The sequence below is a fragment of the Dreissena polymorpha genome, chromosome 4 (genome assembly GCF_020536995.1).
Source record: "Dreissena polymorpha isolate Duluth1 chromosome 4, UMN_Dpol_1.0, whole genome shotgun sequence".
NCBI classification, from domain to species: domain Eukaryota; kingdom Metazoa; phylum Mollusca; class Bivalvia; order Myida; family Dreissenidae; genus Dreissena; species Dreissena polymorpha.
The window spans coordinates 93284058-93308426 of record NC_068358.1 but is presented as its reverse complement, the minus strand read 5'-3'; the positions used below and the strand labels follow the sequence as shown (position 1 = coordinate 93308426).

The following is a 24369-nucleotide window of genomic DNA, read 5'->3' as shown; positions in this document are numbered from 1 at the left end:
ACTTTAAGGAAAGTGAATGTTTTTATGAAAGAAAACGACAGCAACACAGGTAAAACAGACCGATCTGTTATTTGCCGTCGTCAAGTGAGCATTTTGTGGAACTAATTGTCCGATGTACATAATTATAGAATTTTATAAAGATGTTGACTCCTTACTATATAAAAATTCCGCACGCAATTAGCCTTTCATCATGGGATGGCGGTTAAGGCGCTAGCCATTCAGTCAAAAGAACCCTAGTTGGATTGCGCAAACTCTTTTCAATGTGTTCACCTTCATTAATATTTTCTTTCTATTGTTCTGTCGTGACATTTTCACAAGCATGCCAAGTTCGTTGAACAATTTCTTTCAAACGTTGAATGAATGATCTATAAAGTAAAAATACGAAACACAGTAACCTGGTTTCAAACAATGTACATAGATTGCTTAACATATGATTGATTCAATATTCATTTGCACTTGTTCGTGTATTTTTCAAAGCACAATTTAAAGTAAGGTTTAGTTACAAGTTTACACTTTTAAGATAGTATGTGCGAACGGAAATGAGTTGCTGGTATTCAAAGAAGTGATTGCATTCAATGAGGAAATGTAATTTAATGACGAAAACAATTTACGTGCATTGGTGCTTTGTTGTGAATATCAATATGTGTTCATTAGCGTCAAATGCCATTGAACAATCAAACACAAAGACGTTGCCTTTCAGTCTTGTAAATGTAAAGAACAGTTGTTATTTTGGCTTTGACATTTATAAGAAAGTGAACAGTATAATGGTTTTAAGTACAATGCTAAATAAAAAATATTTAATCATTTAATTAATGGCATTTTCCGATTCTCAACGCTAAGGATAATTCTGTTATTAAACCTCTTCTTAATAGCTTATTAACAAAAGATTGCGACCAAAGGCCTTGAAACTATTATTAATATACGAGTTAACCTTCTAAAAGTAGTGTTCGCGTTCGGAAAATAATATAAACTGAGCGCAATATAACTGAGAACTCAACGTGCAGTTAGGGCTGATATCTAGGAAAACAAGGGTAATGCTTGTGCTCAAAGAATAGTCCCAGATAAGTCTGTACAGTAGAAGCAGAAATATGTCTTTGGGAAAATACAATACTAATAAAAAATACAAACATTTGACAATAAATGTAAGATTCTTCACGATTAAAGCAGCACAAATGTTTGCATTTAAATGCTTTATACTGCTATTGTCGGCTAACTTGAATAAGAATATTATAATATATTAAGTTGGTTCTTGTGACCTGTATACAAAGCAGACCGAAAACATTTCAATCACTTTGACAGGGAGATACTTATAAAGCGATTCTGCTCAGTTTTACACCAAACAAAAAGCAAACTTAAAATGTTTTTCTCTAGAACCGCAAGCCTCAAAGGTTTAATATTTGTTGAGTATCATCGCATATTGGCCCTCTGCCTTGCATTTCTTTGTCAAGTCAATCCCTCATGCTACCGTGCCCCAGGTGTCTATTTACGTATAGAATAAAAAAGCTTGAATAATCGTTTCGAAAACGACAAGACCTAGATATTTAAACTCAAACATATAACGTCATAAAGTGGTCTTTTATTAAATGTGTTATCTGAAACCATTTATATCGCACATTACTTTGATTATTGTGCATATTTTTTAGTGGCAAACACTAGATATTGAATAAACAATACATAAAACCAGTCGTCATAACTGGTCGTCATAAAAACAGTCTTCAGATGCTGTCAGCAGTAAAGTATCGTTTTAATGTGTGTTGTTTTGAAACCTGTAATGTAATATTTTTTGAAATTGGTTCCTTGTCACAAATAAAGGACCAAATGCAATTATTTGATTGCTCTCCTGCTGATGCAGCTTACGTTTCATTTTGTTAATATTTTTTAAAATATATGAATCATGTAACAACAAAACAACAACAAAATCAATGTGTCTAAACTGTGACCATTTAATTGTATTCAAAATGCATTGACAAACGCTCAAAAATAATATACTTGATATAGTATATAGTAAATACGTACTAAGGCAGTGTTCTTAATCTTATTAAGAAAGAGAACACAAACCGACATAACAACGTAACGTAACTGTACGTCACATTATCACCAAAATATTGTGAATTTAACTTCGAAACAAAGGCGAAGTTTAACAGCCTTACATGATGAAAATTAAAAAGAGGAGGGCTAGATTATTGCTGTTATACTTTAAATTAAGAGGTGGAAGATTAAAGAACTGTGTTGATGATGAGTAGATGTTCTATTTACATGAGTCGCACGAGCGACATATTATGTTACATCGAAAAGGCGAAACAGTTAACGACAAACTGAAGTTCGTTAAACGGGACTATTTCGCCAAGGTTCTCATGCAATGTGCTGGTGTCTCTCATAAAGGAAAACCCAAGATGCGCTTTATCAACAAAGGAACTTAAGTTAGTAGCAAGTTATTAATCAATAAGGAATTGAAGCCTTTTTTCGAAATGACTTTCCAAAACTGTTTTAAGAAGGTCAGGATTCAATGGTGTTCTATCAGGACAGTGCATCAAGTCACACATCAAAACAGACCCTCCAGTTTCTTAAAAAGGAGGAGGCGAATTTTATTGACCTTGAGGAATGATTGCCGAAGTCTCCGAAGGCCGCTCCAATTATGGTTAAATGTAATCTTGGCGCCTCTTGTACTGCTTAATAATGATTCATGACGTAATTTACAATGGATTATTCATTAACGATCGCTTCGTTGTTCTCCTTATAATTAACATGATAACCTTGGTCAACAGTTGGTATGTTTGAAAGGCGTTGAATGCTCAATGATAAAACATAATTGAAAACATTATTTCAAATTTCGTGGATAATATGTAGTGACCAAAAAATGGCATACGCGGTTTTTGGAGTACGTCTACGATGTTTAAAACGCCAATTATATTTCAATGTGTTTCATCTTATAAACTAGTAATAAATTCACATAATACTAAATTATAATTACATTTGTTTTATTACATTAATGCTGAATGTAGTATACCCGATATGAGGAATCTTGTCTAGAAGGTCACACGTCTTCACATCATGATTACATGTATTTTATCATGTATTATAATGCAATATTACAAATTGGTAAGTTAATAATTGCTCATATTAAAGGAAACGCAATACTTATATACAATAATAAGAAGCTAAACAGCAATGCGGATGTTTTGCATAATTACAAGTTCTTAAGTATGGTTTGCCCTTCATTAAAAATGCAAATTGACTTATAATTTATATAGTTATGAATGACTTGACATGCTTATATCATATTTATACAAAAAAAATGCAGCACAAAATCAGGTCCATGTTTATGTTAATTCATTTCGTTTAAATCACTGCTGGTAATCTAAACTAGATAAAGTGGCCTTGTCGTTGACAAGAGTGACGTGTTTGGGAAAACTGCGCTGCTGAGTCATATGAATTTCCAGCAGTGATGTCATGAATTTATGAAAACTTGATATATCTGAATTCCACCATGATGACGGACACAGTAATCAAGACAGGAACGTTAATCTAAATGCACTTTTGCTATTTTAAACTATGGCGTATATCTCAACATAGGTAAACGCTTTAACAGCATGGCGATAATTTATTTCGGCAAAGTCCTAAGTACTATAAATAAGTATGTATTAATTTTGTTAGACAATATTGTTAATTATTTTGCTTTTACAACAAAGAAAAGAAATATCTAGACTCACCAAAGTTGGACGAATTTTGAATTGCAGCTGTAATTACCAGCTGTTGCCAGATTTTAATAACAGTTACATGTATTGAATGTTTGTGTGTCCTTGTTCCGGGGTTGAAAACCGAAGTTCCTGAAGGACCACGTTAATAATACTAGATTAGTGTTGAATACAGTTCGTTAATTTAGCGGGGCATAGAAAACCAAAAAATAAATTCGTCAGCGAGAGATTCAGGTTTGCGTGTAGAGAAAATAAAATGTCTGCGTTCAACACTTTCCTGTTTCAATTGATCCCATGTTTCCGTTCTTTTTGCGTCTTCAATTTCAACGTAATTAAGTACAAATTGCTTTAAAAAACACTTGAGCATAAAATGACGTCATGAAACTTAATAAACGTCATGAATTGATAAAATACATAATTATATGAACAATATTTTTGTATCTCAATTAAACCCTAAATGGCTAGCAAATACAAAACATTACAGACTAGATGAAAATTCCCTTCAATGGTTTTACCATACAAATATCAATTACAACAAACAAAATAAGCTTTGAAAATATTTTCTTATTCATATTGTCTTTCATTAAGGAAGTATTTGTTGTATTCGTCATCATGATCCTCGTGTTCATAATTATCATCATCATGATCGTCGTTATGGTCATCATCCTAAGTTCAAGGTCAAGGTCATAGGGGTCAAAATTGTTATGCGCATGGAAAGGTCTTGTCCAGATACACCTGCGTACCAAATATGAAAGCAATATATGAAGGGACACAGACCTTATGAGCTTTTTTTATTCGCGGTCGCAGAGTTCGAAACCTGAACGCGGACCAAAAGTTCAAAACATTTATGCGCATGGAAAGGTGTTGTCTAGATACAAATGCGTACCAAATATGAAAGCAATATCTGAAGTGACACAGTAGGTATGAGCCTTTTTCGAATCGCAATCGCAGATTTCGAAACCTGAACGCTGGCCTCAATTTCAAGGTCAATGTAACAGGGGTCAAAAATTGTATGCGCATGGAAAGGTGTTGTCCAGATACACATGCATACCAAATATGAAAGCGATATCTGAAGAGACACAGAAGTTATGAGCCTTTTTCGAAAAGTGTGACTCTAAACGCGACCCTAAGTTCAAGGTCAATGTCACAGGGGTCAAAACTTGTATGCGCATGGAAAGGTATTGTCCAGATACACTTGCGTACCAAATATGAAAGCAATATCTAAAGGGACACAGACGTTATGAGCTTTTTTTGAATCGCGATCGCAGATTTCGAAACCTGAACGCGGACCCCAAGTTCAAAAATTTCATGCGCATGGAAAGGTGTTGTTCAGATACACATGCGTACCAAATATGAAAGCAATATCTGAAGGGACACATTAGGTATGAGCCGTTTTCGAATCGCGGTCGCAGATTTCGAAACCTGAACGCTGACCTCAAGATCAAGGTCAAGGTAACAGGGGTCAAAAATTGTATGCGCATGGAAAGTTGTTGTCCAGATACACATGCATACCAAATATGAAAGCAATATCTGAAGGGACACAGTAGTTATGAGCCTTTTCCGAATCGCGGTCGCAGATTTCGAATCCTGAACGCTGACCTCAAGTTCAAGGTCAAGATAACAGGGATAACAAATTGTATGCGCATGGAAAGGTGTTGTCCAGATACACATGCATACCAAATATGAAAGCAATATCTAAATGGACACAGTAGTTATAAGCCTTTTTCGAAAAGTTGACGCCGCGGACGCCACCGACAACGCCGAAGCAATTTACACCTATATGTCCCCTGGCCATAGTCAGGCGACACAATAAAGAGTAAGCGAATATGATTGACCGTGAGGAATGGTTGCCGAAGTCTCCGGATGCCGCTCCAATTTTGGTTAAATGTAATATTGACGCCTCTTGTATTGCCTAATAATGATTCGTGACGTAATTTACAATGGATTATTCATTAACGGTCGCTTCGTTATTATCCTTATAATGAACATGATAACCTTGGTCAACAGTTGGTATGTTTAAAAGGTGTCAATACATTGATAAACCGCGTTTACAATGATCAACGGTAAAACATATTTGGAAACATAATTTAAAGTTTCGTGGATAATAATTATGAAGTGACCAAAAAATGACATACGCGTTTTTCGGAGTACGTCGACTGTTTAAAACGCCAATAATGTTTCAATTTGTTTCATCTTATGAACAAGTAATAAATTCGCATAATACTAAATTACAATTACAAAACATTTTTATTACATGAATGCTAAATGTAGCAAACACGAAATGAGGAATCTTGTCTAGAAGGTCACACGTCTTCACATCATGATAATATATATTTTATAATGTATTATCGTGCAATATTACAAATTGGTAAGTTAATAATTGGTCATATTAAAGCAAACGCAATACTTATATACAATAATAAGAAGCTAAACAGCAATGCGGATGTTTTGCATAGTTACAAGTTCTTAAGTATGGTTTGCCCTTCATTAAAAAATGCAAATTGACTTATAATTTATATAGTATTGAATGACTTAACATGCTTATATCATATTTATACCAAAACAAACTGCAGCACAAAATCAGGTCCAGGTTTATTTTAATTCATTTCGTTTAAATCACTGCTGGTAATCTAAACTTGATAAAGTGGCCTTGTCGTTGACAAGAGTAAGTGTTTGGGGAAACTGCGCTGCTGACTCAGATGAATTTCCAGCTTTGATGTCATGAATTAATTAAATCTTGATAAATCTGCATTTCACCATGATGATGGACACAGTCATCAAGACAGGAACGTTAATCTAAATGCACTTTTGCTATTTTAAACTACGGCGTATATCTCAACTAAGGTAAACGTTGAAACAGCATTGCGATTATTTATTATTTTTAAGTACTAAAAATAAGTATGTATTACTTTTGTTAGTCATTTAAGTTAATTATTTTGTCTTTGCACAACAAAGAAAAGTAATAACTAGACACACCAAAGTTTTACGAATTTTGAACTGCAGCTGTAATTTCCGGCTGTTGCCAGATTTAAATAAATGTTGCATGTTCACAATGTTGGTGTGCCCTTGAACCGGGGGTTAAAACCGGAGTACCTGAAGGACGACATGTACAATACTAGATTAGTGTTAAATACAGATAAGTTAAATTAGCGAGGCAAAAAAAAATCGTTGGCGAGAGAATCAGGATTCAGTGCAGAGAAAATACAATTTTCTGCGTTCAACACTTTCCTGTTTCAATTTATCCAATGTTTCCGTAGTTTTTCTGTCTTCAGTTTGAACGTAATTAAATAACAATTACTTTTAAAAAAAAAACATTTAAGCATCAAATGACGTCATGAAACTTATTAAACGTCTTGAATTTATAAAAAACATAATTATATGACCAATTTTTTCACATCTCAGTTAAACTCTAAATGGCTAGCAAATACAAAATATTGCAGACTAGATGAACATTCCCTTCCATGGGTTCACCATACAAATATCAAATAAAACAAACAAAATAAACTCTGAAAATATTTTCTTATTAATATTGTCTTTCTTTTAAGTATTTGTTGTTTTTGTCATCATGGTCACTGTGATCATAATGTTAATCATCATGATCATCGTTTTGATCATCATCATTATGATCATCAGCATGATAAAGATGAAAATGAAGATGAAGAAGAAGAAGAAGAAGAAGAAGAAGATGATGATGATGATGATGATGATGATGATGATGATGATGGTGTTGATTTATTAACCATCATCATCATCATCAGCAGCAGCAGCAGGAGCATCATCATCATCATCATCATCGACATGATCAACATTAGGACAATCATCATCTTCATGATCCTCGTCAAGTTTCCAAATGGGCTGTGTTTGTATGTTACTGTACATTTTTGGATGAATTTATCTTCGCTGAATCACACTACATTGGCCGATTTTTAAAATAAATGCGAAATATGTTGAAAAAGAATATAAAACCTAATTTTCCTGTAAAACTTTCCGTTAAATTTCAAAACATACGGGCCTGAGCGCCACCTCGGAAAAAGCATTGGCTCATTAATTAATGTATCTCAAAAAAGAGGTGGCCGCCGTGATAGTGTCATCTATAATCTCGCCTTTCTTTCATCAAGGGAGAAACGATACGAGAAATTATACACGATATTTTTCGCGACACACGAAGCAATGCGCGATAATTTATCACGAAATATCGCCCTTGTGTAGGTAGCCCAAAAGGCGATATATCGTGGTAAATATCGCGTATCGCTTCGTGTATCGCGCAAAATATCGTGTGTCGCTTCGTGTATCGCGCAAAATATCGTATGTCGCTTTGAGTATCGCGCTAAACATCGTGTCTTGCGTTCAAAGGGCGACACACGAATCACGAAGCGACACACGATATTTTGCGCGACACACGAAGCGATACACGATATTTTATTGATCAAATATCGCCCATATTTTCCGAATCTCGTGTAGCGCGGTTTAATTTCAGACCGCGACACATGACACACGAAACGATACTCGATATTTTGCGCGATATTTGTTACCATTTATTATCAATATGCTTGATGCAAATGCTTGATGAAGTAAAAGGCAGTCGACAGGCGATATTATTACAGCGATATTTAAACAGTACGAATATCGCGTGTCGCTTCGTGTGTCGCGCAAAATTTTGAGTATCGCTTCGTGTTCCGTGTGTCGCGGTCTGAAATTAAACCGCGATACACGAGATTCGGATAATATGGGCGATATTTGAATAATTAAATATCGTGTATCGCTTCGTGTGTCGCGCAAAATATCGTGTGTAGCTTCGTGTTTCGTGTGTCGCCATTTTAACGATATTTTGCGCGATACTCAACGCGACACACGATATTTTGCGCGATACACGAAGCTACCTACACAAGGGCGATATTTCGTGGTACATTCTCGTTCGTCGCTCCGTGTATCGCGCAAAATATCGTGTGTCGCGCAAAATATCGTGTATCGCTTCGTGTGTCGTGTGTCGCCCTTGATGAAAGAAGGGCGAGGTTAAAGATGACACTATCCGGATTCCGTATAATACAGACTGCATTCGCCCCTTTAAAAAAATATGGAACGCTTCACGAATTTGCGTGTCATCTTTGCGCAGGGGCCATGCTAATCTTCTCTGTATCGTTCCAATTTTAGTATATGTGCTGCCGGAGCAGAACGAAAAAGTATGTAACAATAATGCTCTATATATGTCGTGTAATCTAATGCACACCTGTGCAGGTTCAAATGCGAAATGAGATATCGACATCGTTTCAATCGCGTGCAGCGGAACGGAAGAGCGTAGCTGTGAATGGTAAATGTAAAACATTCCGGCGCACTGTACTAAATTTACCAGTCTTTTTTTAATCAAGACGTAATTTTGTCTTCCGACCAATAGCTGTACGTTTACAATAGCTTCAATATAAATAAGAACTCGCGTGATTGATGTTCGTAGCGGAATAATACAAAGCGTAACCTGTGAGCTGATTAACATGTTTAGTAAACCAATTCATGGGGGGATGGTGACATAGTAACTCTGGTTTCATTACAGTCACGAATAAATCTTTTGCCTTTATGAAAAAGAAAAATATAAATCTTTTGAATTTTACTAAAGATTTCCGTGCAGTGGAACGTTCAATGAGTCTGAAGACTTATTTCTGAAGTCCTGTTAATTCAGGATATGCAATGATGTGTACCATGGTAGCAGCTACGCACCTACTCCGCGTTGTCCGTTCTTCTGTTGTAGTAACATTACGAGTTGTAATTATTGCTTCGGCTGTTGTTGTTTCGTTTGTGTTTTTTTTTTAATGATGTTGCATAAGACAAAACAAGGAACGGTCTTCAACACTGATGCGCCTTGCGTGTGTGTTAAGTGCTCGTCGCACATGCTGTTGCTTTGGGCAAACAATCCGTGTGCGTGAGCGTTCGCGACCGTCCGACCAAACAATTCTTAGACCCAAGTTTAAGAATTTTATTGGAAAACTTCGATGAAATCAAGACAAAAAATGAATTGGAAATTCCCGAGATTAAGGCTTATTCACCAGCGTTTATGTTTACGCATTTGACATGTACGGACATCAGCTGAACGTGACAAACTGCTTGTACTGTTTACCTTACCTATAACATGATAAGAACATAAACACCCTGATGCAAAATAATTTCAGATTGTATTACCGGTTATATTCATGATAAAAAAACATTTCATAGTGTATAGTACAGAGTTTAATATTTTATTTTAGAAAACATACAAGTATGTTGCTTTTGTAGAAAAACAAAAAAACGCCCATGTGTAGTGTTAAAACATCTGCAGATAAAAATAGCGTGCATATGTTAATCAATGAATAATGGGCTATCAAATCACTTACGCACGATTTTTTTAAATGTCTTAAAACTATTATGATGTAGTTGTATTTAAGTATTCTAATTAATTAAGGAAACATTCAAATATTCATATTAACTTTCAAATTCGATTCGAACAATAGGTAAATGCAGTAAGACTTTATGACCTATTTTGTAACTGATATATTTGTAGTTGTCAATTAAAGACTCATATCTATCCTTTAATCTTATGCTACGAACGAAGTGTTTCGATGTTCGTTCGTAAAGACGCTTTAGATGTACTAGACCAATTTATACATTAAGAACATAAGCCAATTTATTCATTAAGAATAAAGCCAATTTATACATTAGGAACATCAAGCAATCATCAAGGGAGACTAGTCAATAAGTGAGACAGTTTTGGGTATGTGTTGTTACGGTTTCGTAGAAGTGTTAGATCTAGACTGGTCATCGGTCTTAATTGGTACAATATTTGACATACGAAAATTAAAAAGAATCCATACTTGGGAAATCGTATTCAATTTAAACTGCCTGTTTTCCAGAATTCATTAATGATATCAAAATATATGTTCAAACAAACAAAATAGTTCCCAGTACATAGCTTTAATCGATAATATGCTTGTGCTACAGTTTAAAAGTAACAAACACCACATTAAATAACAGATTATAGTATAAATCTACTCTGCATCGGAAGAATCATGTCCGCATATTATACATGCATGAGTTCAATTGCATTCGCGATGAATCTTCCGGTGATGCATGTCTGTCATCTAGAAAGTAGTTCCAAGTGGGAGCTGATGACAGATGATTAGAAGTGAAGCTGGGACACATCGTTTTTGCAGCCGACGGGCTTATATTAGTGTATCGTGTAAACGAGTCAATATTTATTTCAAAACGACACTGGCTTGTTTTGATGACCCTTTCGGTTTTAGTTATTCCGCATGATGACGTCATTGAACTTCCAAGACTGTCCGAACTGTAGGTAGAATCGGATGTCGATCCGAGAGATCCAAGTCCTTAGAAAGATCGTTTCTGGTTCCCATGGTAATGAATTTGTACCGCGTACGCCTGCTCCAGTCCCTTCATCTGCTTGTCCGTTTACACGACCATGTACTTGTCACGTTCAGAAAGGGTAGACGTTATAAGGCAAATATCGCTTGATGCTAAGGATATTTCGTTTTTGCAAACTCTTCGTTCTTATTTCCTTTTCTATTGCAACGTTATTTGAGTTTATATAAAGTTCATTGTAACAATTTTGCTTTGTTTTTTTTAATTTTTCTTGTCTTTATCACATTTATATCTTACGCATGTAATCACCAGTAAGTGTATATATGCATGTGCTCAACGCAGTCATGATCAATGATCCCCATTCCTGAGTTATTTGCCCTTGAACTTAGCATAGTTAGTGACAAACGATTTGTAGGTTTAAGTCACGAAGGGGACAAAGCTGTAATAAACAGCAGTCCGTGACTAAACTTTATTTTGGAAAATAAATTTGTCAAATATATTATTTCTAAATACGCTTTTGTGTAATATTACGATTTCATTTTTAATCAAATGGTCGTACACGCGATAGACATATCGAGTGTTTGGTCAATATAACAACGCGCCGGAGAACGTTGTACCGTGGAATCCGTTATCCCCGTACACGTGACCTTCGTCGCAAATGACCCACACTGCATTACCCTTGATCAGATCGAGCACGGCCGTGTTGCTGGACTGGGTACAAAAGGAGCCGTTGGGGTTGATGGCGACGTCAACCTGAAAAAAGATCATGATAGTTTGTTTTCGACCATAAAAATAAAAACTACTCCCAAGACAGTCATTATTTGTTTATCAGAAATGCAGCTGAAATATCATTAAATTTATGTAAATATTTATTCATTTTGAAAATGGCTTAAATGCTATAAGGCTCCTTATGAAAGCATCGTATGTGCTTCCGAAAAGGAACCTCCGGGCTTATAAATATTCCGTGATAATTAAAACTTACTTTAAATATCAATCCGTTTACTGTTATAGTAAAGCTATAGGTTTGTCGCGCACCTTTTCTGAAAATCATGATATTTATTTTGTGTTTTCATTATTTACAATAAGTTTCCAACGCTAACAATAATCTCGAAGACAATCCGAGTCTTCTTTGTAATTTTCTGCTGTGTTACCGAAAATAATCATATCATCAGCATAAAGTAAAATATACATTTTCAAAACATTTACCTCAATACCTTAAACTCCTTTTATGTAAAAATCTGACTCTTAAATGGTCGTTGTAGTTATGCATTTTGTAAGGAAACAGTAATACTGAACATTTACCATGCTCAAAAATATCCATTATATGAATCTGTTGACCTTTTTGTTATGAGTACTAGTATTCAAGAAGTCAAGGGTCAAGGCCAAGCAAGGCAGAAACAATGTGTATATTAACTCATAAAAATTGGAACATGGTGTATGTTGTTTTAACTAACTTCAACACACCATATTTATGATATAAGGACTAGTCAAAGCTGTCTTCATGATGACGGACTGCGGGTTGGAATTATGTTTTGTGAATTTAGAAGCATTGTTTTAAAGGATGTATACCGATGATTTAAAAAGTTCATGTTTAACCCTGGCTGTTGGTTTGGTACTGTTAGTATATGACCTAATTATTTTAAATGATGCTTGAATGTATTTGTAATGTTTAGTCATGATCAAATGTGTAACATTATGGTTCTGTCATCATTATGTAATTCTAGTCCTAATACATTCTTATTTTATACAATAAATTGTATATACTTCTTATACATGTTAACAAAGGGCTGAAATATCATAAAAATTAAGCTAATTTTGCACTCTGTCTACAAATACAAAAGTATGTATTGCCGATTATGTAAATTTTACTGATTTTACAACATAATATTTGAGCATTTATTCTTAAAACAAACATGTGTATTGAATGCACATGTAATTATTGTATTGTGTTGCTCTCACATTAAGTCGAACGCTATTTATAGACGTTAAGTTGAGAATAATGTTTGTCTTTGCCAACTGCAGTTCTATTGTCGTTGATATTTAAATTGCATGCTGCCTTTGGTCATTTAATTAAAAGCAACATATTTAGCTTACACAAGTAACATCAGCGTGCAGTTATCTCAACAGTTCAGCAATACACATAGAAATTCAACGGTGTACATAAAGATCATGTTAGGCACTTGGGCGTATAATATATATTATCTTGAACAGAAAACAGCAGGCGCAATATTGTCAAACAACCGAATTGAAATATCTTTATAAACTTAGTTTTAACACTCACTGTTTGTGTTTGCATCAACAAATGGGTGTTGTGTTGGTTATCCTTGTATTCGATACCTTATTTCAAAATGTTTATGCAAAAACATTTCAATAGGAGGCATCTGTATCTTCACATGCATAGACAATTTGATATGCCATTGAGCATCCCGGTTTTCTCGCAAGATTATTATACAGCTGTATGATTTTAATAACAAAAGTATGGCTCTGGTTACATTGCAATGGTTGCATGATTATAACAGGTGTATTATTCAGTATTCAGGCAAAGCGTAAGGCATTCATGCTGGATAAAACACCAGTTAAGTATCACATTTTTAGACATCTTACAAATGTACTTATATTTATGTTAATTGAAGTTTTGTATTTGTAAACTTGAATTGTTTCATTAAATATTCAACAGTCTACGTCTTTATATTACTTAATGTATATTTGCAACTTTAATCGTTGTAATTAAAGGGGACTTTTCACAGATTTGTGCATGTATTGAAGTGTGTCATTAAATGCTTTATATTGATAAATGTTAACATTGGGTCTAAAAATATCCAGTAAAGAAATAAGAATACAATTAAAAAATTAAAAAAAGTAACCCTCAGCGGGGCTCGAACCACTGACCCATGGAGCCATGGAGCAAAAGTTTACCGCTCTATCCACTACACCATCCGCTTACACTATAACCAATGTATTTTTTACTTTATATACAATCCTTGTAGTATCAAAAAATACAACGACAACAACAGAATTCTCCAAATTATTCAATCGTTTCGCGTTGCAACGCTTTATAATGTTCAGGTTTTTAAATCGTCAAAAGATGCACATAATGGATATTTTAGAGCATGGTAAATGTTCAGTATTACTGTTTCCTCACAAATATCATAACTTCAAGGAAAATTTGCGAATCTGAAACAATTTTTTTTTTCAATTTTGTCAATTTACCAAAGCGTGAAAAGGCCCCTTTAACAGACATAAATACAACACTTGAATCGGCTTTCACACACATTGTGTGCGGGGATAAATCATGGATGTATAAGGCCACTTCCCATATTTCTGAATCTTTTATGGCAGATATCATCTTTTTGCGTTCTAATATTTAATCAAGTTTGGTAAAGACGTTATCACTAATGGAATCTCGCTCAATATGCAAACAACCATCTCTATGGAAGTTATTTTTATTTTAAGGGGAGATTTTTCGTATGCTTGTTAACACCGACCGTATGACTGTAGCACGGATAAATTTCGTAAAACTTAATAGCTAAATAGTATCCTAATCGATAAACAATAAGCGAAAATGACCCGTTTAACTGACAGAAAAATTGGGTTAGACAGGCACTCTGAAATTGCATTCACATATATCAACTACAGATTCCTTTCCTATTTCTGGTATATGCATGCTAAGTGTTAACACATTCAATATTAATTATTTTTAGCCTGTTGGCTTATTGAAAATCAGGAGCGCGTATCGGGGAGAACTTGTTCATTTCTAGCTCCGCGCGGTAAACAACTACTATTCAAATTTTCGGTGCATTTTCTAATTTAATAAATGACTCTGCTTTTATAAGGGTTCTTTGGTGTATGCAGTCTTTATAGTACGCTATTCACTGTAAACGTCTGTTTTTCTGCGTAGCCGTTTAACACAGCTTTTCATCTTTCTTGACCTTTATAACAGCCGATAAAATGTTGGAGACATTTTCCCGCCATTAGATACTCTACTATAGGATTGGCTAATTTAAAATTTATAGAGATACTCTATTTCGTTTTAAAACCATGCAAACCAAATGTTGAGCATGAAACTATCGTATTTCAATAAATTAATAAAAAGCGTATACAACCGTTTAACACTTAAAGTAAAATTACTACTCGTAATCAACGAAAATTTCGTTTTATTGTTCGTAAAATAAACTTGCCAATTTAAAATCAGTGTTCCTTATGGCAATTGCCGAAATTTCAACGCCAAATGTAGACTGGTAAAATAAATGTTTGTAGATACAAAATGCTCGTTTTTATTATTGTTTTGCATATTTAATTCCATTTTAATTTCCCGCAACGATATCTATTCATACGACACATGAACACTAACATGGTGTTAGTGTGTGGTATGAATAGATATATTCGCGGAAATTAAACTTGAGAATTAATTGTGTCACAAATAAATAAAAACGAGCATTTTGTATCTACAAAAATCTATGTAATCATACCACATCTAGCGTTGAAATTGTGGCTATTGTTATAAGGAACACTGAATGTTTAGGTGTTGACTTTATTTTACGAAATACTTTACGAAATTTTCGTTGATTTTCAGCGTTATAGAGACTTAAACGGTTTTCGCCAAATATGTATAGCTGTTTTTTAATAATGAGTCTGCGCTACTGTTCAACGGTTTCTCTTACTTGAATTATTTGATCATAAGTATTTCGGAGGTTTTGGCTTTGCAGTGTTTTGTACACAAAGACGGTAAGGCACTTGCCACGTCTTGCAATTATTGCCAGAATATTCTTGATGTTTTGAACCTGTAAAGCCTCTAAAACGCTCAAAATCAACGAAAATTTCGTAAAGTAATATCGATCGAATATCGACTTGTTTGCGTTGGAGACAAAACGTTGAGCAAGTGGGCACAACATTGTATTACAACGTAACCGTTTTTTTATATTTTCAGGGTTTTTCAAGAACGAAGTGAAAGAAAGGCGTGTATGTTTTCTTAAGTCCAGTATAACTCCGTTGGATGTCTGTAGGGGAACTATCAGCATTTTAAAGCGCAAACGCAACAACTTACTCAGAAAAAAACATGGAACAAGTTTTTCCTCGCCCAATCATAACATTTATATTTGCTTTAATATGCTTGTTTGGAAAGAAAACAGGTAAAGTTAATATTGTTATACTACTACTACTTCTACTACTACTACTACTACTACCACTACTACTGCTGCTGCTGCTGCTGCTGATGATGATGATGATACTTCTGCTGCTGCTGCTGCTGCAGCTACTACTACTACTACTACTACTACTACTTCTACTACTACTACTACTACTACTACTACTACTACTACTACTACTACTAATTATAATACTAATAATAATAATAATTATTATTATTATTATTATTATTATAATGAAACATTCATTTTCTTGTCTGGACTAAAGTTTCATAAAAATCACTTTTCCGTTAACTCATAATTAATTAATTCTTTTAGTCCATTTATCTCAAACGGATGGTGTAGTTTTTTAAAACGTCATATTTTTGTTTCCTCGCTCTAAATAATTCAAGCTTGATCGTTTACTGTTCTCGATTTAATTAACCCATTTATGCCTAGCGTCTAGAAAAAAAGGCCTTTGCAAACAGCGTAGACCCAGATGAGACGCCGCATGATGCGGCGTCTCATCAGGGTCTGCGCTGTTTGCTTAAAGTATAAATCTGTAAGAAATATTCTAAATATAGAAATAAATATACAAGACATACCTTATTTTGGAAATAAATTGATTAGAAGGATGGGAGAGTCCACTAGGCATAAATTGGTTAATCTGTATACATGAGCATCGTAGTTTCACTTTACTAAATTAATGTGCAATACGTGTCCCTTCTTTTGTTAGTACACAATCACTTATGCTATATCGGCCGGTTCTGACAGAACAAATTTCATGGAAACCTATAAACGGCTTCAAAACCAAATCGAGGCCATATTGTATATGATGGATGGCGTTATTACATCTTTTATCTCTTTCTTTTACAGAGGCTGCAACAAATCGCACAAATGAAACGACCGACGAACAGCGATTGTACACGTACCTCTTACAAAACTACGATTCTAATACCCGTCCAGTGTTTAACGCAGCACAGCCCGTCAATGTGACTATTGGCATATCTCTGACACAGATATTTGATGTGGTTAGTTTTTAACCCATTCATGTCTAGTAAACTCTCCCATCCTTCTAAATTGGATCAATTTATTTCCAAAATTAGGGATGTCAAGTATGTTTATTTCTATATTTAGAATATTTCATAAAGAAATTCCTTTAAGCAAACAGCGCAGACCCAGATGAGACGCCGCATTATGCGGCGTCTCATCTGGGTCCACGCTGTTTGCAATGTCCTTTTTTCAGGACGCTAGGCATAAATGGGTTAACCTTTATGTACTCCGTATATGCACACAACGTATCTGACGTAAGCCATATAGGGACATGTCTAAATTTTATCCAGTATCAGTCGTTAGGTCGTTGGTACTATAAAACTAAATAACAGATGAAGTTTAATATAACTTCGCTAGTAAATAAGGATAAAAAGTAGTTTGTTTTAACCAAACTTTTAATAAACATAATTACAATCAGTTTATTATTTGGTTACATATTCATCACCAGCAACCATTCTCTTAAACAAACAACAATAGAGTTATTTGTTATGTGTTTTTTGTACATAAACGGGATCAAAATACTAATGAATTATTATACATTTAGCTTAACTTGCAAACGTTTTATGGGGCATTATAGAATATGATATAAATTCATATATCAAGATGTGTAAGGATAATATTGATAGCACACCAATAATGTGTTTAATATTTTTAACATGTTTTCAAACACTAGGATGTGATCATCATAACTGAAGTCGAATGTTTTTAGATCAATAATATTTGTATTTCTTTTTAGGATGAAAGAAACCAAGTGATTGAGACCAGCATTTGGCTTGATCAGGTATTAACAGTATGTTCAAAAACAGCCTACAAGCTGTATGATCTACACGTGGGGAAAGAAACTATTCTAGTTAACGATGCGAACATGATCCGAATTTTGGAAAATCAAATAAAAAATACTTTATATAATACCACGCACTGGTATTTGTATACAACATTTCCAGAGGTTGTATCGAAAAAAAAAAATTTCCTAAAAAATGATGTTTTGACGGTCTTTGTTTATATAATATATTCACCATGGATAATTTTAATAGCACACGTATATCTATTTCATCTATCAGTATATGATATTTAAGGGTTGGAGAGATGAAAAGTTTATATGGGATCCTGAGGAGTATAACGGACTGAAAGTGTTAAGAATGCCCTGCGTCAGTATATGGAGACCGGACATAGTGCTATACAATAGGTTTGAAACCAAAAGCATTTCTCTAAATTAAATGGTGATATTGTAAGGTTTTAATTTGATACCAAGGCAATGATATTCTTTTTACTTTCTCCCATAACTTCGAAATAATTTGTGTATGTAAATTTTCAATATTTTTACGATATTACCTGCCCAAGTGTTCATTTATACATAATAAATTAAGGACATTATTTCATATGAAAAAATATAACTACGCAATAACTTTCTCCAGTGCCGATGACCACAACAGTGGGTACATGCAAGCCTTAGCAATGGTTCATAGCGACGGACGCGTGTTCTGGCCCCCTATCGTGAAATACAGGAGTACATGCAACATTGACATCACATACTTTCCGTTTGATGATCAGATTTGCAAGTTAAAACTTGGATCATGGGCATACGATGGATTGCAGGTAAGGAATATTTTAACCCATTTATGCCTAGTGGACTCTCCCATCCTTCTAAATTTGAGCAATTTATTACCAAAATTATGGATGTCTAGTATATTTATTTCTATATTTAGAATATTTCTTACAGAAATTCCTTTAAGCAAACAGCGCAGACCCTGATGAGACGCCTCATCTGGGTCTACGTTGTTTGCCAATGCCTTTTTTATCTAGACGCTAGGCATAAATGGGTTAAAATATTTTACATTTGCTGCAGAATTTGACAAAACTTGTCGGTGTGATTTGAATGTTTTTACTAAAAAAGATTGTTCCCCCAAATTATCTTTAATAAATAAAATATTTACACGTTCAAATGACATACAATTATATTTCACATTACCTTGCATTCAAAGTGAATGGTAAATGAACGTGTATTTACATTAACTGAAACAGGAATCAGAACATTTTAATGTGTCCAACATGTATGCTTCTGTCGTTTAGGTTGAGATCTTTCCCAAGGAAAACCCAGTAGATCTGACTAATTTTGTAAAAAACGGTGAATGGGATCTGATCAAAGTGTGGTCTATCCGAAATCAGATAACATACCCATGTTGTCCGGAACACTTTCCTGATGTCACGTTCTACATACACATTCGTCGCCGAACCCTATACTACACTTACAACATTATCATGCCGTGCGTCATGCTGTCAATGTTAACACTAGCTGGGTTCTGGATGAAACCGGAGGGTGGTGAAAAAGTTACCCTGGGCCTAACGGTTCTACTGGCCTTTTCGGTGTTCATGCTCCTGATTGCCGAAAATATGCCAGCCACATCTAGCTTTATGCCTCTTATAGGTAACTCCTTAAACGTTATTAAATATGACCATAAACGCATTTAATATATAGTGACTGTAGTATTACAATTTTAGCCAGTTGAAAGTACATGACTATCGATAATTGTATACATATTGTTAAAAGCATCTATATACGCACTACATTTTAATTTTCTTTTAGCGTGTTTCATTTTACGTGCAATATAATAAAATAATCTTTAACAGGTATTTATCTTACAACGATTATGTCCATGACATCGCTCTCTGTGATACTAGCTGTTTTGACCTCAAACATCAACCAGAGGGGTCGAAACCAACTTCCGGTCCCAAGAGTGTTATCATGTGTGCTTACTTTTCTGGGAAAAATAATGTGCATGGAGGTGTTATTTATTCGCCCTAAACAACGAAATTCAGACAACTTAAACAGCCAGTCGAAGAGCAAAATGGACCATCGTTTGCATCGTTACTGTGGAGACCGGCAACATCAGTTCATGAGAAACACCGATTCAGGATGTTTAATTGACTACGAAAACGGGACTTCGAATTCGCAGAGCAGAACTGTTTGTTCACGTGATACCCAGATCGTTCATCAGCCCGGTAGTCGCGAAAATGACGACACCAACAAGGACTTGACGGTTATCCTGAAGAAACTTGACGCACTCATCGAAAAGGAAGATGAACGTGAGGAAGGGGAATTTTTAATTAAACAATGGGTTGAAGTTGCAGAGATTGCTGACAGATTTTTCTTCTGGATTTTCGTATTCGGTATTGGCTTTGGAAGTTTGTTTATCTTGGTGATATATCCTTTATATAAAAACGCTGAAACAATAGGCGATTCTTTGTAAAAGATGGTGTGGAATTGTTGCGGCCTTATTTGCTACGTAATTGCGCATGGCGTTTAAGACAAATCACCTGTTGCATTTTCATGACTTCGGTATTGCAACATTCGCGAAAGCTCAAATTTATCATATAACGTGGTGTGTGTTATTCTATGACATGAGACAGTTTTACATTTTCTTATAAAATACAAAACTTGTATGAAAAGTATGATATTTCATGTATTAGTATATACCATTTCCAGAACTTTGTTTTAGTTTTATTATCATTCATAAATTCATGTTTGTAAATCCCATACACGTTGCATATGTATTTGCTTTTCTGTAATGTCATATACATAATCTTCGGCTTGTTTGAATATCGCTTGTCCTATATATAAAAACAAAACTGTACTCAATATTCTCCTTGTAAGTTTTTTTTTTTAAATATAGTCAACTTTCTGATTTATATGAATAAAATATATGATGCGATCAGTTTAATTATTCTTTAGCCTCACAGCGATGTTTAACGTTGGCAAACTTAAATTTGAACGAATAGTTTCGCACATAATAATCACACAAAGGTCTGAACTTTACTGGAGTAGGCTTTGTAATGAATCCAAAAGAGGGATACACACATTTTATAACCAAGAATCATTGTAAATGTTACTTATTAAGACACGTTCATTTCCTTTGATAATGAAATGCAAGCTGTGGGAATACAACAATGTTTTATAAACTCGGTTTATATATAGTGAACGGATTATATCTTTTTGTTAAACCTTATGCATTTTTAGGATTTGTTGATTTAAAATACATCGATGAGCAGAAATTATTAGTAAATTGTATATAATTTAACGACGCGACAGATTCGTTATCAAAATGTATGTATTAACAGCGATAAACAGCAGAATATTCGGTACTAAAATGTCGCACATAATTAAGAACACAAGAACTAGACAAAACAAGTAATGTGTCTAATGTTGTATATGAACTATATGAACGAATTACTAGTGTATCAAATCACGTTGATGATCACTTAAAAAACAACTATTCTGAGTTCGTATGCGTTGAAATTATACAACGATACAATCTGCTTTGCAATAACATCAACTTAATGGAACAATTTTATTCAATGTTTATGTGTTTCTACAACTATATAGAGGATATTCGTTGGATTCGATGGAATCTCGATTTAATTTCACGAGTGTTCATATAAAATAATATTTGCATGAGTGTACTTCGGTTTATACTGTGTAGCATAAAAATTGGCGACCGCTATTATTACAGTATTTGCTGTCCCAAATATTTGTGTTGCAAACATTAGGGCGTACAATACAATGATAACAGTGAGTCGGTGTGAAGGATCGAGTAACACATTTAAAATGGTGCAGTCTACTCATATTACCAAGCCTTTCTGTCCGAGCTCAAAACGCCCTCTTTTGTTCGCGATAATGGTGTGATAAGTTGTTGATTTGTAGTGCATGGCTGATACCAAAAGCACATAAAGTGAAACTTCAGCTTCAACAGCAGTAGAAAAAATGTTTTATCATTTATCAATGTCAGAGTATATACCATGCATAAAATTTGCTTTTTAAATGCTTTATTCAGATGACAGATTTTACTCATTTATATGAAATTGATATGAATAAGTAGATACGAATTTATACAATGAGTACATATACGATTACCGTTTTTTTGTACTGTGATATACGAAATACCCGTTTTGATAGAGCTAAAGTTTCTGCACCTGATTTTATGACTTTTAGCAATGATGATAAACTTAAATTGCTTTTAACTTATTATAATATAGTAAGAATTTTAGCCGAAAGCTGTTTCTTAATACTACAAAGACGACAATCTTACATGTGTAAATAATATTAATTTACACCTCGTGGTACAAATAACAAGCCTTTCGGAACCATTTTTATTCAAATCAATTGTGTAAATATTTGTAAACAGATTATTGTTTTTTAAGGTATATAGACCTTTAAGACTATGTATATAATGTAATGCCACGTATTTGAGGTAATCTCAGTGCTGCCTTTTATTCTGTACTAGAATGTTATGGCTAATCAGATCGGACCATAGGGGGATAAATGATTTCTTACCACCATTTTTTCGTTTCAGTGTGCACTTGCACCTTTTTTCCCATTCAGTGTTTTATTGTAGACATTTTATTGCAGTATTTGCAGTAATTAATTAGATAAGCAAGAGAATCTAAGTTTTATGTGTAAATATTTTGGTTGATATATAATGGTGTTATTAGTATGTTTTATGTGTTGATATAACTTGTAAGAGAAAGGAGGATAACTCGGAAGTGCTTATTTACAAAGGATACAATATGAGCTTCCGAATAAGCTCCCCTTTCAATAAGTTTTAAACACTATTAAGTAATATGCCTGTGATGTAAAGATTAACTAGTATCTTGTAACTCAAAATTGAGTGGCAGCAATGATGGTGTTTTATATTTTTATGTATTGGTCTATCTGTGACTGTATGCATTTATGCTGATAAAACTATAATAATAATTAAACAATGATAAATAATAAAATTATCAGTATAAGTGGACCGAACGCGCGGTTTAAAATAGTAATCGATAGTAATTGAATACACATTAATTGCAATTAGAAAGTCGTAAATTAACATTGCAATTAGCCTATTCAGTCATTAATTCTAACCGTTGTAAATATCTGTGTATTGACGCGAAATGAGTATGTATCAAAACTTAGATTTCTCAAAATTGTTTTGCCAGCTATATTTTTCCGAAAAATAAAGGAAAAATAAGTTCTGAACTGAAAACAAATTATCAAGTTACAATCCCAATATGATATGTTTAATACGTCTCACTGGTGAATATGATATTTCTATAATCGAAAATTAAACATTTATTGAAGCATTTATTTTTTTCTTATTATTTCAAGTAAATTCAATATATTTATTGAAGCTATATTTTGCTTTGGTGAATGATCGAATTTAATTTCACTCATGTTAATATAAACATATTTTCACGAGTTAATTTTTATCACGGGTGAAATAAATATCCGATAATTCAGCGAATTGTAGTCTTCTCTGTACGCTTTAGAATGAGAAATAAATTACTCGTGTAAGCTTGAACGACACATGTTTCTCTATCCGTCAAACTGGTAATTAACGTTGATATATCTATGTTTTAGATGGAATATAGTGCGATTTGTATCAATATCTTCACTTCTTGGAAATTTATTATAATACAGTTTTGAGTTTACTGATAATTATAACAAAAAACATCCCAAATTAGACAATTTATGGTCGTAGTACCTTGCTGGAATAGACATTTTTGTATCTAATGTTCTAATGAAAGTGTTAATAGCGCGGAAATCAAAATATTAGAAGAATACCACCTTAATAAAAATACCCATAACTTTGCGTCAACATGCGATATAACTTAAACTAAGCGACCTGTCTGTTTTATTAAATTACACTGCATCAATAAATTAGCAATGATTGTGTTCAGTAAACAGTTTTATGATCGCAATTTAAATAAATTTGTTTCGAACAACATTGTACAAGACGGATGTTTATCACGAGAGAGATGTACTCGATATGAAAGGGGATTTCTGACATTTTTTGTCAATATCATCATTAATCCAATCATATTTTTATCACAAACTACGAGTCCAACGGACCTATGGTTCATTGGATAGGGTCTGATATGATGAGATTTTTATGACACTAATATCATTTTACATAAATGCATGGCCAAACTCTGCGCATTGCCCCTAAGACTGCCTTTTTCTATCGGTATTCCGTACAGAAAGCATTGGGTATGAAGTTGACAACAGCCTTGAGATGGATGTTGTATTGTGGCATTGAAGAAGCTGCATAAACGTAGAGAATGACTGAGTCGCGTTCTGAGAAAACTGGACATAATGCATGTGCGTAAAGTGTCGTCCCAGA

General features: G+C 34.1%; 1 protein-coding gene, 1 non-coding gene and 1 pseudogene across 4 annotated transcripts in view; 2 read left to right on the top strand and 1 right to left on the bottom strand.

The window, feature by feature from the left end:
* The window catches only part of LOC127876407 (neuronal acetylcholine receptor subunit alpha-10-like), a 111731-nt gene extending 90809 nt beyond the window's left edge, over nt 1-20922 (top strand). The window contains exons 1-8 of one of the 3 annotated variants that reach the window (XM_052421631.1): nt 13475-13611; nt 15964-16165; nt 17036-17190; nt 17949-17993; nt 18289-18398; nt 18628-18808; nt 19283-19637; nt 19841-20922. In XM_052421631.1, the coding sequence (XP_052277591.1) occupies nt 16093-16165; nt 17036-17190; nt 17949-17993; nt 18289-18398; nt 18628-18808; nt 19283-19637; nt 19841-20460 (1539 nt within the window). In that variant the 5' untranslated portion in view covers nt 13475-13611; nt 15964-16092 and the 3' untranslated portion in view covers nt 20461-20922. Of the gene's footprint in view, nt 1-13474; nt 13612-15963; nt 16166-17035; nt 17191-17948; nt 17994-18288; nt 18399-18627; nt 18809-19282; nt 19638-19840 lie in introns of those variants that run through there. The other 2 variants (XM_052421632.1, XM_052421633.1) reach the window with 2 other exon arrangements.
* On the bottom strand, nt 8764-8869 carry LOC127880346 (U6 spliceosomal RNA). Its single transcript, XR_008049536.1, has one exon. It is a non-coding gene; the product is annotated as a U6 spliceosomal RNA (small nuclear RNA).
* Nucleotides 9221-9369, top strand: LOC127880344 (U5 spliceosomal RNA; annotated as a pseudogene).
* Nucleotides 20923-24369: the final 3447 nt, after the last annotated feature.